The sequence below is a fragment of the Pinus tabuliformis genome, chromosome 8 (assembly GCF_031772625.1).
Source record: "Pinus tabuliformis cultivar Carrire ecotype Pingquan chromosome 8, CPIR1, whole genome shotgun sequence".
Classification (NCBI taxonomy): domain Eukaryota; kingdom Viridiplantae; phylum Streptophyta; class Pinopsida; order Pinales; family Pinaceae; genus Pinus; species Pinus tabuliformis.
Genome location: NC_142294.1, coordinates 45934455 through 45951806, shown reverse-complemented (window position 1 = coordinate 45951806; position 17352 = coordinate 45934455). Strand labels below are relative to the sequence as shown.

Genomic DNA, 17352 nt, shown 5'->3' with positions numbered 1-17352 from the left:
ATATGAAGATTGGTTGCCATTGATGCTGTAGCATGGAGACTACAGTGAAGCTGTAAACTGACAGAATTGGGTTGGAGTCCTTGGAGTTGGTGCTCCTAAGTCCAAGGTTGGTGCCTGGACAAGACAAGGTTGGTGCCTCAGAATTGGAAGGATTGGTGTCCTTGGAGTTGGTGCTCCTAAATCCAAGGTTGGTGCCTTGACAAAACAGGGTTGGTGCCTCAAAAGTGGAAGGATTGGTGTCCTTGGAGTTGGTGCTCCTAAATCCAAGGTTGGTGCCTTGACAAGATAGGGTTGGTGCCCTGAAGGTTGGAGCCTCACAAAAGTCCAAGTTGGTGCTTGGCAACAGATTGGAACCTTATATACATTGTATCTGTTTTATTGTAAATATTAATAAGAGCATTTATTCCTGTTGTTCATTTTGTGTTCTAAATATAAATGTTTTGACTGGTAAAAATAACAATTGAAAAGAAATACTGATTCACCCCCCCTCTCAGTATTTCCAACAATCGGTATCAGAGCCAGTACCTTCTCTCAAAGCCTAAACAACTTGAAGGATGATCTTTAGAACACAAATGGCAAAGTCAAGGAAGAAAGTCTCCAATCCTCCTAAAGATGTGTCTCCCTCTACCACTGAAATAGAAGACAATCAATTTGAGAAGGCTCCATGTTTCAATGGAAACTTTAATATATGGGAAGCAAGAATGAGGAATTTCTTAAAGACTCAAGGCATTGAAATCTGGAAATCAGTGATTGTTGATAGTATGATGGATGGAGAATCCAAGGAGTACAATGCAACAACAATGAAGGCAATCTTGAATGGGCTTCCTGATTCTATAAAGAACAATTTAGGAAAATGTTCGTCAGCAAAGGGTATATGGGACAAACTTCATGACCTTCACTCAAAAGGAGGATTGACCATGACCAACAGTCAAGAAGATGATGGAAATCAAGAAGGAAATCCAAAACCCATCACAGAAGCTAAAAATGAGAATGATGATATCAAGGCTAAAGAAGATCTAGAAGATGAAGAGAATGAAAAAGATTTTGTAGAAGATCTCCTCGCTCAACTTATGGCTGCCATGGAAGAGATTATCAATTTGAAAAAGGAAAATGAGGAACTTAAGAAGAAAGCACTAGCTGGTGACCAAGACCAAACAAGGAAGAAAGTTGACCTTGTCAAGCTTCAAGTACAAGAAAGGGATGAAGAGCTTGCCAAGCTTAAGAAGGAATTTCATCAAAGCAAAAGAAAGTAGCATGAAGAAGTCATATCCATGACAAATCAATTGGATAAAGCAAAGAAACGGGAAGATACCTTGTCAAGTCAACTTGAACAAACTTGAAGAAGAGATTGGTCAGTACAAGGTAGAGGTCTCCTCTCTCAAATCTCAACTACAAGAAGCAAGAAAGTTAGCACAAGGAGCTGAGAAGACAATGGAAGCATTGGCAATCATAGAAGAACAGGTTGATGAAGCAGAAAATGAGAGAAACACCATGATATGTCAACTAAAAGCAAAGGATGAAGAAATTTTCAAATTAAAATCTAACATCAAACTTCTCAAGCCGAAACATGTAAAGCTACAAGGATCAAGGAAGAAATGGAGAGCAATCTAACGAAGGAAAATGAAGAAATCTTCAAAATGAAGTCAAATATCGTCTCCCTTAAAATAGAAACAAATGAAGCTACTCATATCAAGGAAGACATTGAGAAACAACTTGCTAAGAAAAAAAATGATTGCGAAAGATTGGAAGAAGAGATTGTCTCCTCAAGAAAAAGGTTGAAGGGATGGAGAAACCTTGAAGAGTTCTCAAGCCTTGGATGACATGCTCAGCCATCAAAGATGTCCATTTGATAAATCAGGTCTCGGGTATGCACGTGAATCCTCAAACAAGAATGATAATGCTTCAAACAAAAAGGATCTGAAGAAGCTAGAAAGAATGGTGATGCTCCTAATTCTAGCAAAGGCAAGGAGAAAAATCAAGGCAACAATGGAAGAAATCCTACTCCAAGAAGAAATGTAGATAATGTCAAGGATGCGAGAAGCAATAGTTATCATCAAAGGATCTCAAGGCAGAAAGGCTTCAGAAGTACATCAAGGAAATCTCCATCTCCCAGGTACCAAAGTTTATTTCTTGGTTATTGTTATTCTTGTACAAACTTTGGACACATGGCAAAAGATTGTAGAGCATATCATAAAGATAGATATTATGGTCCCCAACAATCTCCGAGGAAGAATTTTGCTGGAAGAAATCATGAATTCTTATTCATGAACAATGTAGAATGCTTCAAGTGTCATAACATTGGTCATATGGCACGTGATTGTAACTTAACTTGGGCTCTTACACAAGCTAGAACCATGCAAAAGAAGAAAGTTACACAAGTATGGAGAAGGAAGCAAATACAATCCGTAATTCCCTTGAACTCTCCAGCCAACAACACATGTTGTTGACCTGATCTTTGACAATCTAAGCATTTGATAGGAAGATTTTGCCAAAAGAGATGATGCATACAATTAGGGGGAGCCTGTGATTCTTGATCATTATTACAGAAGTTTATGTCTCGACTCAGGGATTGAATGTGAGAACAGGTAAATTATGGACACAAATAAAGGCAACCTTCAAACAAACAGATACATCTGGGAATGAAGTATGAAGCAAGAGCAGTTGGCAGCATCTAACAAAACTGAAGCATTGCAAAAAGATGCCAATCAGCAAAAAGAATTTAAAAGATAGTCACAGATTGGATATAAAAATCAGCTAGTGGAGATAACTTGCAGAAACTTTTACAAGAACACAAGGAAAAGATGGCTCATCAAAAAGACTATAGAAAGGAGAATGTTGTGCAGTGGAATATAGCTCAGTAACTTAAGAAGAAGCATAGAGATACAAAGGAACTTGGATCTGAAGAAAGATAGCAATTTCAGTGGCAATTTTTCTCTTGATTCAGACTATGAAGGCCTCTTAATTCTGACTGTGGAGACAACAGAATATGGATTGAAGCATAAAAACGTGGACTTGAACATTTAGTGTGTGGCTATTTGCAATCTGTTTGAAAGCATTGAAGTGGAGCATCTTTAAGCATTGTTGAAGCCATGATAAAGTAGTTCTGAGACATGAAGAGGGGATAATGTGCTAATTGATAATAAAGCATCAATCCTTCTATCTTGAGTAAAAAGAAGAGCACTATGACAGGGGGAGTAACAAACCCATGAAGATCTACTATTCATGAAGAAGAGTAGCAGTTCGAAAGGGGGAGTCCTTGTGCATTCCTTTGCCATTGATGTCAAAGGGGGAGAGAAGAAGAATATTGCCATCAATAACAAAGGGGGAGATTGTTGATCTAAATTGTCATTGATGTCAATATGGCAATATTCTAGATACTAAATGATGATATGAAGCCAAGGAGAAGTAGAGCAGATCCGTGAAGAAACAGGAGCAAGAAGCCAAGGAGCAAAGCCATGAGGAGAAGCTAGAGGAAAGCTAGGCCAACCAAGCCATGAGTATTGTAGAGTATCAGAGGAGTTAACAGAGGAGCCATATCAGACCAGAGAAGAGCGGAGAGTCAAGGGAGCTGAGATGATTAGGTTTTGAGTGAGAAGCAAGAGGTTGAGTGTTAGAGGGGGTTTGAGTGTATCCGTGTTCAACAGTTAACTCGGTATTTCTTTGTATTCCCACTGAAAAACATAAATCTTAGTGCTTAATGCTTTTATTCACAATCATGATTATCTTGTGTTAAGTGTTAAATCTCATGGTTAAATGATTAAGCGCTTTATTTAAGTGATTGATTAATGCACGTGGTTATATTCCAAAAAGCGGGTTTGTAATAGTGGCCGTGGTTATCAGGTGGACGCTAGGCAGTTAGTGGTATTTAGAGGAGCTCCCCTGATTCCATTAACCGAGTGACACATAGCACTCAAGTGGAGAGAGAAAACCACCTTTTTCGGGTGGTTATTTCCCTCGCAAGTGGCTCACCCGAAATGCATGTAGGCCATTGGATCTAGCATAGGTTGATCAGCAGCGAAGGATCAACAGACGGTTTTGGGTTGATCGGGTTAAATCGGGACCGTTAGATCTAGAGAGAAGAGATCTATGGCGCAACAAGCTTTCGATGGATTGTGTTGATCGGAGTGAGTGTTGATTATCGAACCTAATACAAAAGAAATTGATGGTGTGGAACGAGGCGTTGATTAAAAAGCGAAAAGTCAGTGTGGGACCGAAGGTAGGAGTTGAAATGTGGGATCATCTTCCGTGCAAAGTAAGCCACGAATAGAGTGTGGTTGAAGACTTCCGATTGGTTAGAAATTAACAAATATCTTGTTGTAGACATAACACCAACCTCCTGCGATAATAATGCGGACCCCACTGCACCACTATTATAACACGCCCTAATGTTATATCGTGTCCACCGTGTCGAAAGTTATGTATCGCAAGTTATAAAGGGATGGCACACGATAAACTCCAATTGCGATACGTATGTGGACCCGCTGCACCATTGTAATACGCCCTAATGCTATATCGCATCTGCTGTGTCGAAAGGTATGTATCGCAAGTTATAAAGGGATGGCACACTATAAACTTGCGATTGCGATTGAGATAGTGACGTGGCATGTGGGACCTCCCTGTTGGTACAACCTCTCCTATGAAATCCTCCATAAAATAATGAAGTCTATTGTATGAATATTATTAAAGAAAAAAAGAGCCTCTCTGATATTTTTTAATATGCGACACTATTGTAATTCGGCCTCTCTTCCGAATTAACGTGTCCAGTGAGTATTGCAACACTCAAATAGATAGAGGAAGCCATGGATCGGGAAGCTGAAGTATCAAGCGAGAGTATATGGTTGAGCGAGTGCAGAGGAAGCTAAAGAGACCGAAGGAGGGAAGCCAGAAGGTCGAGTGAGCGTTGAGGAAGCCGAAGCTCAAGCGAGCAAGGAGGAAGCCAAAGGTCAGGCGTATATAACAGAGAATAAGGAAAGTATTAGTTGTTGGGGAACTGGAAGAAAGGAGGGAGCGGTAGGTCCAGCAGGACAGGAGGAAGCCGAAGGTTCAGCAGGACAAGAGGAAGCCGAAGGTCCAGTAGGACAAGAGAAATTTGAAGGACGAGCAACTCTGTTGACCAGATTCACCTTTGAAAGGCTCAGACCAGTGCTAAATTAATCAGGTACATAACACAACCTGAAGAACAATTCTGTGAAGGGATAAATAAAGTTTCATCTGACATAGCTTGAAGGGAACAATAACCAGCACCAGTATTGAGCAATGTTGCACAAAGCGCGATCGGGATTTAATCGGCGCCGGGAAAAAAGCGGAAAAAATCGACAAAAGCGGGAAAAAAGCGGGAAAAAAGCGTTTGGCACAAAAATATTCATTTTTTTTTCATTTTTTTTCAATTTTTTTAATATCTAAACCATCTACAACATAAAATAAATACATTGACACATAAAAATGATAAAAAAACTAATATATAAGATGTTTAATATCATTTCTAGCGCTAAAATCACACATAACATTGAATCATGTCCTGAATAGTAAGTCCTGAGTCCCAAGTCCAACTCAGCCTCAAAATATCAACAAAAAATATGATAATGTATCTCATCATGTCATAATGTCATATACAATAAAATGAAAGTCTAATCCTATTGATTTCCTCTGCCCCTCTTGCGAGAATATGGCACAACTTTCTCTTTCCCTCTAGATGTAGAAGCTGGTGCCTGTGCTGGTGGAAATGGCAGTGGAGTCTGACGTGCTCTAGAAGCTGAAGAACTAGTAGTAGCAGCTACAGGAGGCTGAGGTGGACGGAGACCACGTCCTCTACTGGTGGTAGTGGTAGCCCGGGTAGGCGGTGTCACCTCCTCCTCCTGCTCCTGCTCCTGCTCCTGCTCCTCCTCCTCCTCTCCCTCATCCTGCACTAACCAATCCTCAGTGGGATCCATGAGAGGCCTCTCGGTCTCAACCCTCCATTCAGCAGTGGTGTCAATCCCATCCAATGAGATGGCTTCCGTATCAGGTGTCTTCTCTAGTTGTTTCACCCACAATCGAAGATTGTAGTAGACATAGACCATGTCATTAAGTCTATGGGACTCCAACCTGTACAAAGTTCATGAAATAATAAATTAATAATTAATAATTAATATTATAAAAAAAATATTGTTTAAAACTTTAATGAATTCAAAAATGTATTTGGAAATTTGCAATATTTTAAATGTTTAAGTGTTAACCTATTGCGCTTCTTGTTGTGTATTTTTTCAAATACACTCCAATTGCGCTCACATCCCGAGGAGCTGCATGTTTGGCTGAGGATGCGTACGGCAAGATTTTGCAAAAGGGGTACTCTGCCACCATACATCTTCCACCATGCGTCTACAACAAAATTACAAATAAAATTTTAAATAAACATAAGAAAAAAATGGAATTTGAAGAAACAATGAAATTTGAAACAAAGTTACAAAGTACATACTACAAACTAAAAAATACCTGGCATTTTAACCGTCCTATCAATGACAGCCATCTCAAAGCCAAATGTGCCACCTGACAACTTATATTGCTCAATTTGTCTAGAGATCTCCATACGTTCTTCTGGAGATCTCACCATCTTCTGGACACAGGTTAATAATCCTTCCACGACCTCAACATCAAAATTAAACCCACATGCATAAGAAAATGCAGGGTTCAGGAAAAGCCCAACAGCATGAATGGGACGATGGAGTGTGTTGTTCCATCGCTCATCAATGATGTTCCATAGAAGGAGTTGTCTCTGGAACCCATCATCTCCCTTGTCATCATAGTAGGACCGAATGGCTTCTTTGGCCCTGTCCATGGCTTCATACAAATAGCCCATTGCGGGCTTCTCACCATCAACCAACCGAAGAACCTTTACCAAAGGTTCTGTAACAGCGCACACCTCCTGCACTCCCGCCCAGAAGTCTTCCTGGTATGAAACTAGTCTGCAGACGGCCTCTCCTTCTGGTTTGCGGCTCATTGACGAAGCACGCCACTCCTCTGAAAAAAACATTCTCTTCAAATCCCACATAGAATTCAAGAGGGATTGAAGAGATATGAAACTCGTCGCAAACCGTGTAATGGCGGGGCGCACCAACTCTTTGTTGTTGGTGCATTTTCTCATCAAGCTAAGCACAGATGTGTGATTGTAAATAAATTTTGTGATGCTTTTTGATGAGTCAACAACCTCTTTGACAAAGGGAATTTTCCCTATGTCCTCTAACATCAAATCAATACAATGGGCAGCACAAGGTGTCCAAAATAAAGCAGGATGCCTGTCCATAAGCATTCTACCAGCAGCAACATAATTTGCAGCATTGTCCGTTACGACTTGGACAACATTTTCTGCACCCACCTCCAAAATAAACACATCCAGCAAATCACATAAAGTTTTTGCATCTTTGATTTGATGAGTTGCATCAACAGATTTGATAAACATAGTCCCCTTGGGACAACTAACCAAGAAGTTTATAAGGGTTCTCCCCTTTTGGTCAGTCCAACCATCTGACATAACAGTGCATCCTGTTTGTGCCCATGATGCCCTAAAATCCTCCAATCTTTGGGTGCAGTCACGCTTTTCATCTTGAAGAAGCCGACCTCTGAAATCATGAAGAGAAGGGATTTTGTACCCTGGGCCAACACTGGCAATAGCATCAACAGTAGGTTGGAAAAATGGATTATTCCTTATAATGCTGAAAGGAATATCACTCCAGAGGAGAAATTTTGTCATCAACTTGTCAGCTTGTTCTTTTTCAGTTCTTTTTAGCATTGAACCAATAGTTGGTTGTGAACCAGGTGTGGTTCGAGGAACAAAATATGATGATGCAGCTACCGGATTGACTGACGTTGCAGTAGAACCAGTGCCACTTGGCCCACTTCCTTCAGCTGACCTTTTTAGTTGCCTTTTGAGTTCTTCTTTGGCCTCTCTAGTGTGCTCTAATTCTCCCAATGCTCTCATGGCTTTTTGGATAATTTCAGCATTTGTATTTAGACAGGGCCCCACATCATGTCCAGGGATTTGTGCAAGGTGGAACTTCAACCTGTACACCCCCCCGAATATTTCCTTTCCACACAACTTGCAATACAAGTTTTGTCTATCATTCGGAGTTTTAGGGTCACCATATTCCCAGAAAGGATCCAATTTCCTTGGCATGTTTGTACTTTGTTTTTGAATTTTGAATTTGCAAACCTATGGAAAAAATTAAAAATAAGGATTAGGAAATAGGAATTTAGGATTACATAATACAAATTACAATTTAGCATTTGCAAAATTACAAGTTAATTATTTCCAAAATCCCAATTTCTAAACCCAAGTTACCCAACCAAATGCCAATGGCAAATGCCAAAAAACAATGAAAATTCAAAAAAAATAAACAATGTTTAAAGAAAATGAGAAAATAAAAATAAAAAATTGGTTCTCATAGTCATAACAAATTACCCATCCCAAATCAATGAAAAATTTCAAAAAATTCTTTAAAAACAATGAAAACCAAAGTTTTTATAGAAACAAAACCAAAAAAAATTAATCTACATACCTCTTTTATGGACAAATTGGTGATCTTGGCTTGGATTCCTCCTAAAAACGCTTGGATTCGCTCCCAAATCCGACGGAAACCCTTCAGCTCCTCTCCCTCACCTCTTCTCCTCCTCCTCCGCGCGGCGACAGCACAATGAATTAAAAAAAAATCGAATTTGCCATATAAAAGCCCGCTGCCCGTGCCTCTGCCGATTTTTTCATTAAAAATCGCGATTTTTTGGAAAAAATCGCGATGTTTTAAAAAAATCGCGATTTTTTCGATAAAAATCGGTATAAAAAAAAAGTGGCAATTTTTACGGATAATTGCGGATAAAAATCGCGATTTGATCGGGGAAATGAAAAAATCGCGCTTTTCCGATAAAATCGCGATTTTATCGCGATTTTAACAACACTGGTATTGAGGCATATGTGAATTTGTTTTTGGGAAGTAAGAGATTTCAATAACAAGAACAGTGCGCAGTAGTCACACTGGAAGCATTGACCGTAACAGTGAGAATAGAGGCCTGAAACAAAGAATTGGCTTTTTTGCAGAGCTTAGTGCAATTCACTATAGACACACTGAAGCTGTGTGGGGACATTATTGGAGATCATGATGGCTATTTGATATCATCATGAGGTAACTTTGCAGACTCTGTGTGGACAGTATGAAGAGTTGTAAAGACTCCTTCATATGAAGACAGGTTTCCATTGATGTTGTAGCATGGAGACTACAGTGAAGCTGTAAAATGACAGAATTGGGTTGGAGTCCTTGGAGTTGGTGCTCCTAAGTCCAAGCTTGGTGCCTCAGAATTGGAAGGATTGGTGTCCTTGGAGTTGGTGCTCCTAAATCCAAGGTTGGTGCCTTGAAAAAACAGGGTTGGTCCCTCAGAAGTGGAAGGATTGGTGTCCTTGGAGTTGGTGCTCCTAAATCCAAGGTTGGTGCCTTAAAAAGACAGGGTTGGTGCCTCACAAAAGTCCAAGTTGGTGCTCGGCAACAGATTGAAACCTTATATACCTTGTATTTGTTTTATTGTAAATATTAATAAGAGCATTTATTCCTGTTGTTCATTTTGTGTTCTAAATATAAATGTTTTGATTGGTAAAAATAACAATTGAAAAGAAATACTGATTCACCCCCCTCTCATTATTTCCAACAGTGCTTTGACCTTCTTAAGAAGAGTCAAGACACCTATGGAGGAAACCCTCCTCCAAGAAGAAATGCAGAAGGTGTCAAGAATGCAAGAAGCAATAGTTATCATCAAAGGATCCCAAGGCAAAAAGACTTCAGAAGTACATCAAGGAAATCTCTATCTCCCAGGTACCAAAGTATATTTCTTGGTTATTGTTATTCTTGTACGAACTTTGGGCACATGGAAAAAGATTGTAGGGCATATTACAAAGATAAATATAATGGTCCCTGCCAATCTCTGAGAAGCAATTATGCAAGAAGTCATGAATTCTTATTCATGAACAACATAGAGTGCTTCAAGTGTCATAACATTGGTCATATGGCACGTAATTGTAACTTGACTTGGGCTCCTACATCCGCTAGAATTATGCCAGAGAAGAAAGTTACACAAGTATGGAGAAGGAAGCAAATTGAATTCGGAAGTCCCTTGAACACTCTAGCCAACAACACATGTTGTTGACTTGATGTAGCCATCCTCGATATTCCAAGTATTTGGTGGAGACTCTACCAAAAGGAAGACCATGCGTACAGTTAGGGGGAGCTTATGATGATTAAGCATTCTTGCAGAAGCTTTCCATGAATGGGCCCTATGAAATCCTTGATGGACAATTATCCTTTGATAGATCATCTCTTCGGAACACTCCACTGAAGAACATAATCCTTATTTAGTCAATGGACTATTGTTGGAGATATCTTCCACTTGATCACTAAGCAAGTAATATTTGCTGAGCTAGAAGAGTTTGTGCAGGTGGGAAGAGTTGGTTCATCCATGAAGAAATGCAAACACATCTATCATGTACCATATTGCCAGAAGGAAGAGCACCAAGACAGGGGAGTAACATACCCATGAAGATCTACTATTCATGAAGAAAGGAAGCAGCTCGACAGGGGGAGTTCTTGGACACCCCATTTTCCATTGATGTCAAAGGGGGAGAGAATGTTGAAAGGGCAAGAATATTGCCATCAATGACAAAGGGGGAGATTGCTAATCTAGGTTGTCATTGATGTCAATATGGCATTGACTGAGATGTCAATATTCTTGAGATGCCTGGTTCCAGACGATGATGCCATGACTCTTGGTTGAGTAGGATACCATCAATGAAGATGTCAAGTCACGAAGAAGTCAAACCACTAATTAAGGAAGCCCTAAGAAGTACTTGATCTAATGTTGCATGCACTTGATGATCTAGACTTTAACCCTTGATGACATATGGAGGACTACATGTGATGATGACATACCCTTGAATGATCACATGGTTGGAAGATTAGATGGATGATCTCACTTGATGATTGGAATGACAAATTAATGGAGGCTGCACTATAACATATCACTGCACCATTATGTGATGACATGGATGATACACTCATTGTTGGACACTATCATGATGACGTGGATGTCCTACATGATCCTATGATGATGAAGAAGCCAAATAATGGAGAAGATAAACAATAGAGAAACCAAACAAAGAAGCCATACTGTCCTAATCATTTTCTGCACTAAATAATTCAAGGGCAGTCACAAAGAAAAATGTTTTTCACCACCTTAGAGGCAGTCTTTCAACATGGGACCTAGACCATCTGAAAGAGGACTTTTTCCTCTTTCCAATGAGCTATTACTTGCCCCAAAACTTCAAATAGTTTGGGAGATATTGAATTTTTGAGTTAAGGAAATTATACCTATTAGCTAGCTGATCTATACCTGGAAACTTAAGTCCGCCTACCTGTTGAAGTTTCTAAGTTTACTTAGTTAGAAACTCTCCATGCACTTTATCTGATTTATTCCTACCTATTTGTTATTTTCCTTAACAAGTTATTTACAATGTAAATATTGAAAATAAACACTAGTGCATGCTCAACATATTACAGATCAACAACTAAAAGAAACATAAACAAACACACCATATGACACCATTATTTTTGGACTAATCTCCCCGAAAAAACCCAATGTGGGAAAACCAGTGCAGCTATCTAAGGGTTTTTTTATTAAGCAATATCAGAGTACAATCTGGGTGCCGAAACAGGCCTACCCAACAAAAATTTCCTTGGTAGTAATACCTCTTAGTTTCTGACAAATCTCCTGGTTGAAACCTCGGATAATCCTTCCGGTAGCTACTCAGCACAAATCTGCCCTAGAAACCCTCGCGTCTGCCTATCTGGACTACGTCAGCCTCTCCTTGCCTAGCATTGGCCCTGCGTCAGCCTATATAGGCTTGCGTCAGCCCTAGGAGGCCATGCGTCAGCTCTTTGACCCTATGCATCAGCTACACTAGCCTCTCTAGTGCTCTGCACAACACTTAGTTGCCTCTGCGTGAGCACTGGCTGCTCCTGCGTCACTCTTTCTGGCTGCTCTCCCGACACTATCTCTGCCTCTTTGTCTCTCTGTACTCAATGCCCCTCAACTGCTCTCCGATCACCGATTCTGTCTCTCTTAGCAAACCCCACTCTACAGAATAGAATGACTGATCATCTGGTGTACATTCCAAGTGACACTCAAGCCTCCTCTTATACTTTTCCTGTTGACATCTCAACGGCCGAGATTAATTCCCTAATCAATGACTAAGATTAGATCGGGCTTGATCCATGTATTTTGGACCATTCTAACACAGATTCATATTAATACACATTAATATTCTATTGTCCCTAAGTTTAGACTTAGGGACTGCATTAAAAATATTAATTATTTTAATATCTCCTAATCTGTTTAGAATCTACCCAAACCCTTTCTGGGTATTGGAGATCTCATGTGCCCCAACCTCTCCACCAAATTTCATGGCTAGAGCACATCCGATGCTACCCCAAATCAACACTCCCTCTTAGCGAGGATTGTGCTCTAGCAATACTCCTCACTAAGTATTACTCTGATCATCCGACATCAGTACCTGTGTTGATGCTAGGCCTTCCTGCCCAACATCCTCTGCATTGTTGCATCCTATACTGCTGCCCATGGTTCTGCCACTGCCACTACTGCATCTGTACGACAGCTCCCTTTGCATCCGTGTTGCTGCTGGTCCTTTCTCCCAGAACTGCATCCACACTGCACCTCCTCTCATCATGTTGCACCTTGTTCCCCACTGCTACATTGCAACTCAGTTACTGAGAAGTAATTGATCTCCCAATCTAACCTCCCTATTGGGCTAGAGACACCCACTGATGTTGAAGCTCCCTCTGTCGTTGACAAGTGCTCCCTCTCTTGACCTCTGCGCTGCTGCAACAACTTCTTGCATTTCGCACCGTTGCACACCTCTCTGTGCCATCCTACACTGGTGCAACACTCCTGTGCCTCTCGCACTGTTGCAGCCTGCTAGCCTCGTGTTGTCTCGGGACTCCTGCACTGCAGCTCTCTCTGCCGCTCCATCCGCATTCGTCTCTACCTGAATCAACCAGTCCTGCTACTCCTCGACGGGCTCCTGTAGCAAGGTCTAATCCAAGAGGCTGGGTACCTCGAGGATCCTGCCCCTCATCGCCTGTAGTCCATCTGAGTATTTCTCTATGTCTCTCCACTTCCGCTCAAGTGGCGTGTGTGCACTCATGGCACAGTCATCGTCTATCGCCACTTCCTTCTCTGCCCTTGCTGGTGCTGCCTTAGTCTCGGAAGACTCTCCCTTACTCTTCTTCCTTGGACACTGGGTCACATAATGACCTAGCTCCCCATAGTGGAAGCACTTGATCTTGGAGAGATCCTTCTTCTTCCATTTCTCCTGCTTTCCCTCAGATGCTAGGGCCACGTCTTCCTCCTCCTGCTTGACTTTGATCCCCTTGCTGCTGCTACCCGTCTTCGACTGCCGTCTGATCGCTTCTTGGCGAAGAGCTGCCCACATCTCATCCCAAGGTGGAAGTGTCCCTCTGCCCAATATACTTTTGACAAATACCTCCCTGTCTTCTGAGACAACATTCAAGGTTGTCCTCACCATTAGCTCTTGATCGAGTGTCGCCCCTATAGCAGTCCACTGATCTCGGATGTCATTCAGTCCTTCGAGGAAGGTGTCAATTGATTGTCCCTTCTTCATCTGATACGACCTCATCTGATTCTCAAGCAGCATTCTTCTCTGCACAGAAGTATGCTGGTACAACTTCTTGAGAGCCTCCCACATCTCAAATGTCGTTTCCTTCTCGGCTATGTGTGGTACTACATGATCCTTGACCCTATTAAGGATAATGCTCTTGGCCCTCGCCATCCCCTCCTCGTACTTGTCATTATCACTGGGGTCGATTGAGATAGCTATTATCTTCAAGGCGAAGTTCTTGACACTATTCCTGCCAAGTACGAATAAGATTCTGGCCTTCCAGACTGCGAAGTTCGATGCTCCATCCAGTCTATCCCGGTCTCTTACTCTGTGTAGTGCCATGATGCTTCTATTTCGGTTGAAGTACAGGAGTTCAAGTTCTCGGATGAGGAGGGATCTTTGTGTTTTCGAATGGGTATTACAGAGGTAATGTCTCTGCCTCCTCATAGTCTTAAACACTCACAATCTCAACATACTAAGACGCAGTCATAGCCTCAAGAAGGATCTCGGTAAACATTCATTGTCGCAACATACTAAACATGGTTACAGTCTTGGTATATTTATGATGAAAAGGATCTTTGTGATCACACAGTGATACACTCTATCTCGACATACATTCTAGACATAGTCATGATCCCAGCATAGATGCAATCATGGTCTCGGTGGTGTTCCAGTGATGACCTCAGTGGTGTAGCAATGATGCAACAATGATCTTAGTGCATCTCTCATTCATGTATATGGAGATCTCGTTGTTATGTTGAAGACCTTGGTGAAGGTGCAACAATGGTGTTGCAGCAATAATGAAGATCTTGTTGGTGCAGTAGTGATGACCTTAGTGGTGCAGCAAAGATGATGATCTCAAGCAGTGACAAAGAAGAGGATTGGTGTCTTGGTCTTGGAGTGGCTAAATAGGTCAAGGGTCATGGTCTTGGTATTCATCAATTGGAATCTCGATAAGAAGAATTTGTGTGGTTTTTCCTCTCAAAGAGTGAGAGGTTTTGGCCTTGGCAGAAAGCCAACATCTTGTGTCATTGCCTCTTTTGTTTTTGGTAACTATTTGATGAACATAGAAGACACACTCTAATAATAAGATAAGATTGTGCTAATAAGGAAAAGTTAAAAATACCTCACAAATAGTTATCATGGAAAGAAGAATCTCATTAACTCTGATTGCCCTAGCTTCTTCAACAATGTGATGCTATACAAATGAGTTACCAAATCCGAATTCTTCTTATGAGAAATTCTTCAGATTGAGAAAGACCAAATACCATTATGAATACCTCCCTAGTTAAGAGGGAGTGTTAAAATGTGTAACTAGGTCCGGTCTTCATAATGACATGTAATTGTGACTTTTGTAAATGATGTAATGAAGAAAACAAAATTATTATTGTAAGCCTTGCTTCATGGGTTTCACGAGCAAGTGATTTTATTTTGGATAGCTCCCATTAAGAGCCTTGGGATTTGTCATTAAAGTCAAAGAGTCAATGTCATGTATGAAGAGCTCTTCTTGGGCATGTGTCAAATGTATATGAGTCAATAGCATTGTCAAATAGTCCTTCAACAATAAGCACAAGTTCTCTTCATTGTCGGCTTCTAAAAGGAGTAACAAACTCATGTCGACTCACAGTTTGAAGACACACCTATTCATAAGTTCATGTCGGCTTAATATGACGGACATACCACTATAAATAGGCACCTTGGCCTATTCCACAGGGACAGAATTTCGGTCACATGTCTCTGAGTTTTTCAGATGGGTAGCACAGAAGACAGGTTCGGATGAAAGGGACAACGAAGAGATGAAGAAGGCTAATCTCAGTCAACAGAAGTTTGAATCCTTTTCTGAGTTCGGATTGATACATCACAGTGACAAAGAAGAACAACAAGTTTCGAATTACAGTGACAAAGGTGAAACTCTGTCTCGGTACAACAAGGAGTAAATTCAGTGAAGACTACAGTAATCACAGTTCGGTATAAGTACAAGAAGGGTCTCTCTCTGTTTCGGTGTAATTGCAGAGATCATATTTTGGATTGAAGCAGAGAAGCTTGGCAAGATTTCTGTGATATCACAGTGACATCCCCTCACTGTCTCGGTGCTATACCATAGTGATGATCTTGGAAGAATGAAGCGAACAAAGTTCCTTCTATAAATTAATTACTTCAGAAAACTTGGAATATAAAGATATCCATGAGGATACAAATAATATATATTAAATATGAATAAGAATGAGAATGAATGATTTACAAATGAGAACAAGAGGCTTGCTTATATACCACGCAAGTGTCTCTTCATGAAGAGTCATGTCTCATTTAGACATGCCTCTTTAGCCTAATTACTAATTAACTAATAATTATTTATGCTTATTTATCATTTACATTATTTATATATATTTTATTCGTTACATTGCCTCCTTCAAAAAGCTTTGTCCTCAAAGCTTGTCAATGACAAAAGGCTTGATCTCTTTTTCGGCTTCGAACGTCTTTCTGTCTTGGAACAGTCATCTTCGTTGATACAAGCTGATATGATCTTCTTAGTGACAAACAAAATTGTCGCACTGAAAATGGATCAGACCGCCCCAGATTAATCTTTTGTATAGCATTCTGATCACGGGAATTTTGTAACGACTTGTTAGCATAAGAGTGGATTGAGATTACATCACTATTATCTGGAACATCAGTTTTTTGTTTCGGTTCTAACTAGTTCAAATATGTAGCATGGTTGATTCGTCTGTTCTCATGATTCAGATGCCGATATGGAACTTTTTTGGTTTGATTCCTCCTTACTGGGCATGTGCCAATTTTTATATTTTCTTCTGGAAAAGATGTTGTTGAGATGGTTATGAAACATTCACTTGGAATGTTCATTGTCTGAACTACAACATCTACGTGTGTCGTTTCTTCAACTGACTTGTCTTCTTCACTTGTTATATTCACTTGATAGGTATTTGTTGTTTTGTCATCAACTTGAATTCCTACATTTGATACTTCTTTCTCGATAAATTGTTGTACCTTGCTTTCTAATGACCTCTTATCCTTATTAAGTTTCTTAATTTGTGTCAATAATTTTTCACTATGGTTTTAAAGTCGAGAAACTTCTTCATTTTTGTCAATAGTGATTTTGTCAATTTCATTTTGCATATTTTGTAATACTTTTTTACCTTTTTGAGAAATTACTTTTGAAATTTCTGATATATCTTTTGGCGTTATTGAATTAGGTTTCAGTGTAACATCTTGGAGCGTTATTTTCTTCTTCTTGTAAGAAAATGTTAAAAACTTTTTCTTAGTATTTAGAATAAAGGAACCTAGAGTTTTCATCCATGGTGATCCCAAAACAATGTCACTATCGTTAAAAGATAAGGTTTGCACAGTGAATTGTGAGGTAAAAGTATAATCTCCAATATTTATGTGTAGATTGCTTATATCGTATTGTTTGCCAAAAATATTTGTTTCAACTATATTTGATTCAGGAATCACCAATTGATTAGCACATTTAGGACTAACATAATTACTTCTTTCAGTAGCACTGATAGAGATTATGATGTCTCTTCTTGCGACTGATTCTTTGATGTTTGCTGACCCCTACTGGTCAACTACCCATGCAGTGCACCCCGTTTTTCTTGACAGAAATAAGCAGCACCTGATCAGCATGT

At 40.1% G+C, this 17352-nt stretch overlaps 2 protein-coding genes across 2 annotated transcripts in view; both read right to left on the bottom strand.

Annotated features, from left to right (window-relative positions):
- The window catches only part of LOC149234058 (piezo-type mechanosensitive ion channel component), a 360941-nt gene that overhangs the window by 17484 nt on the left and 326105 nt on the right, over window positions 1-17352 (bottom strand). The gene's annotated exons all lie outside the window — the stretch shown is intronic.
- On the bottom strand, window positions 5455-6590 carry LOC149234059 (uncharacterized). The gene is made up of 2 exons (XM_089461100.1): window positions 6216-6590; window positions 5455-6084 (listed from the first exon to the last, which is right to left on the bottom strand). The coding sequence occupies exons 1-2, from the start codon at window positions 6341-6343 to the stop codon at window positions 5634-5636; spliced, it is 579 nt and encodes a 192-aa protein (XP_089317226.1). The 5' UTR covers window positions 6344-6590; the 3' UTR covers window positions 5455-5633.

Coding starts and splice junctions, on each gene's coding strand:
- LOC149234059 (XM_089461100.1), bottom strand. CDS start 6,343: ATGTATGGTGGCAGAGTACCCCTTTTGCAAAATCTTGCCGTACGCATC. Junction 6,085..6,215: donor CACAACAAGAAGCGCAATAG/GTTAACACTTAA, acceptor AACTTTGTACAG/GTTGGAGTCCCATAGACTTA.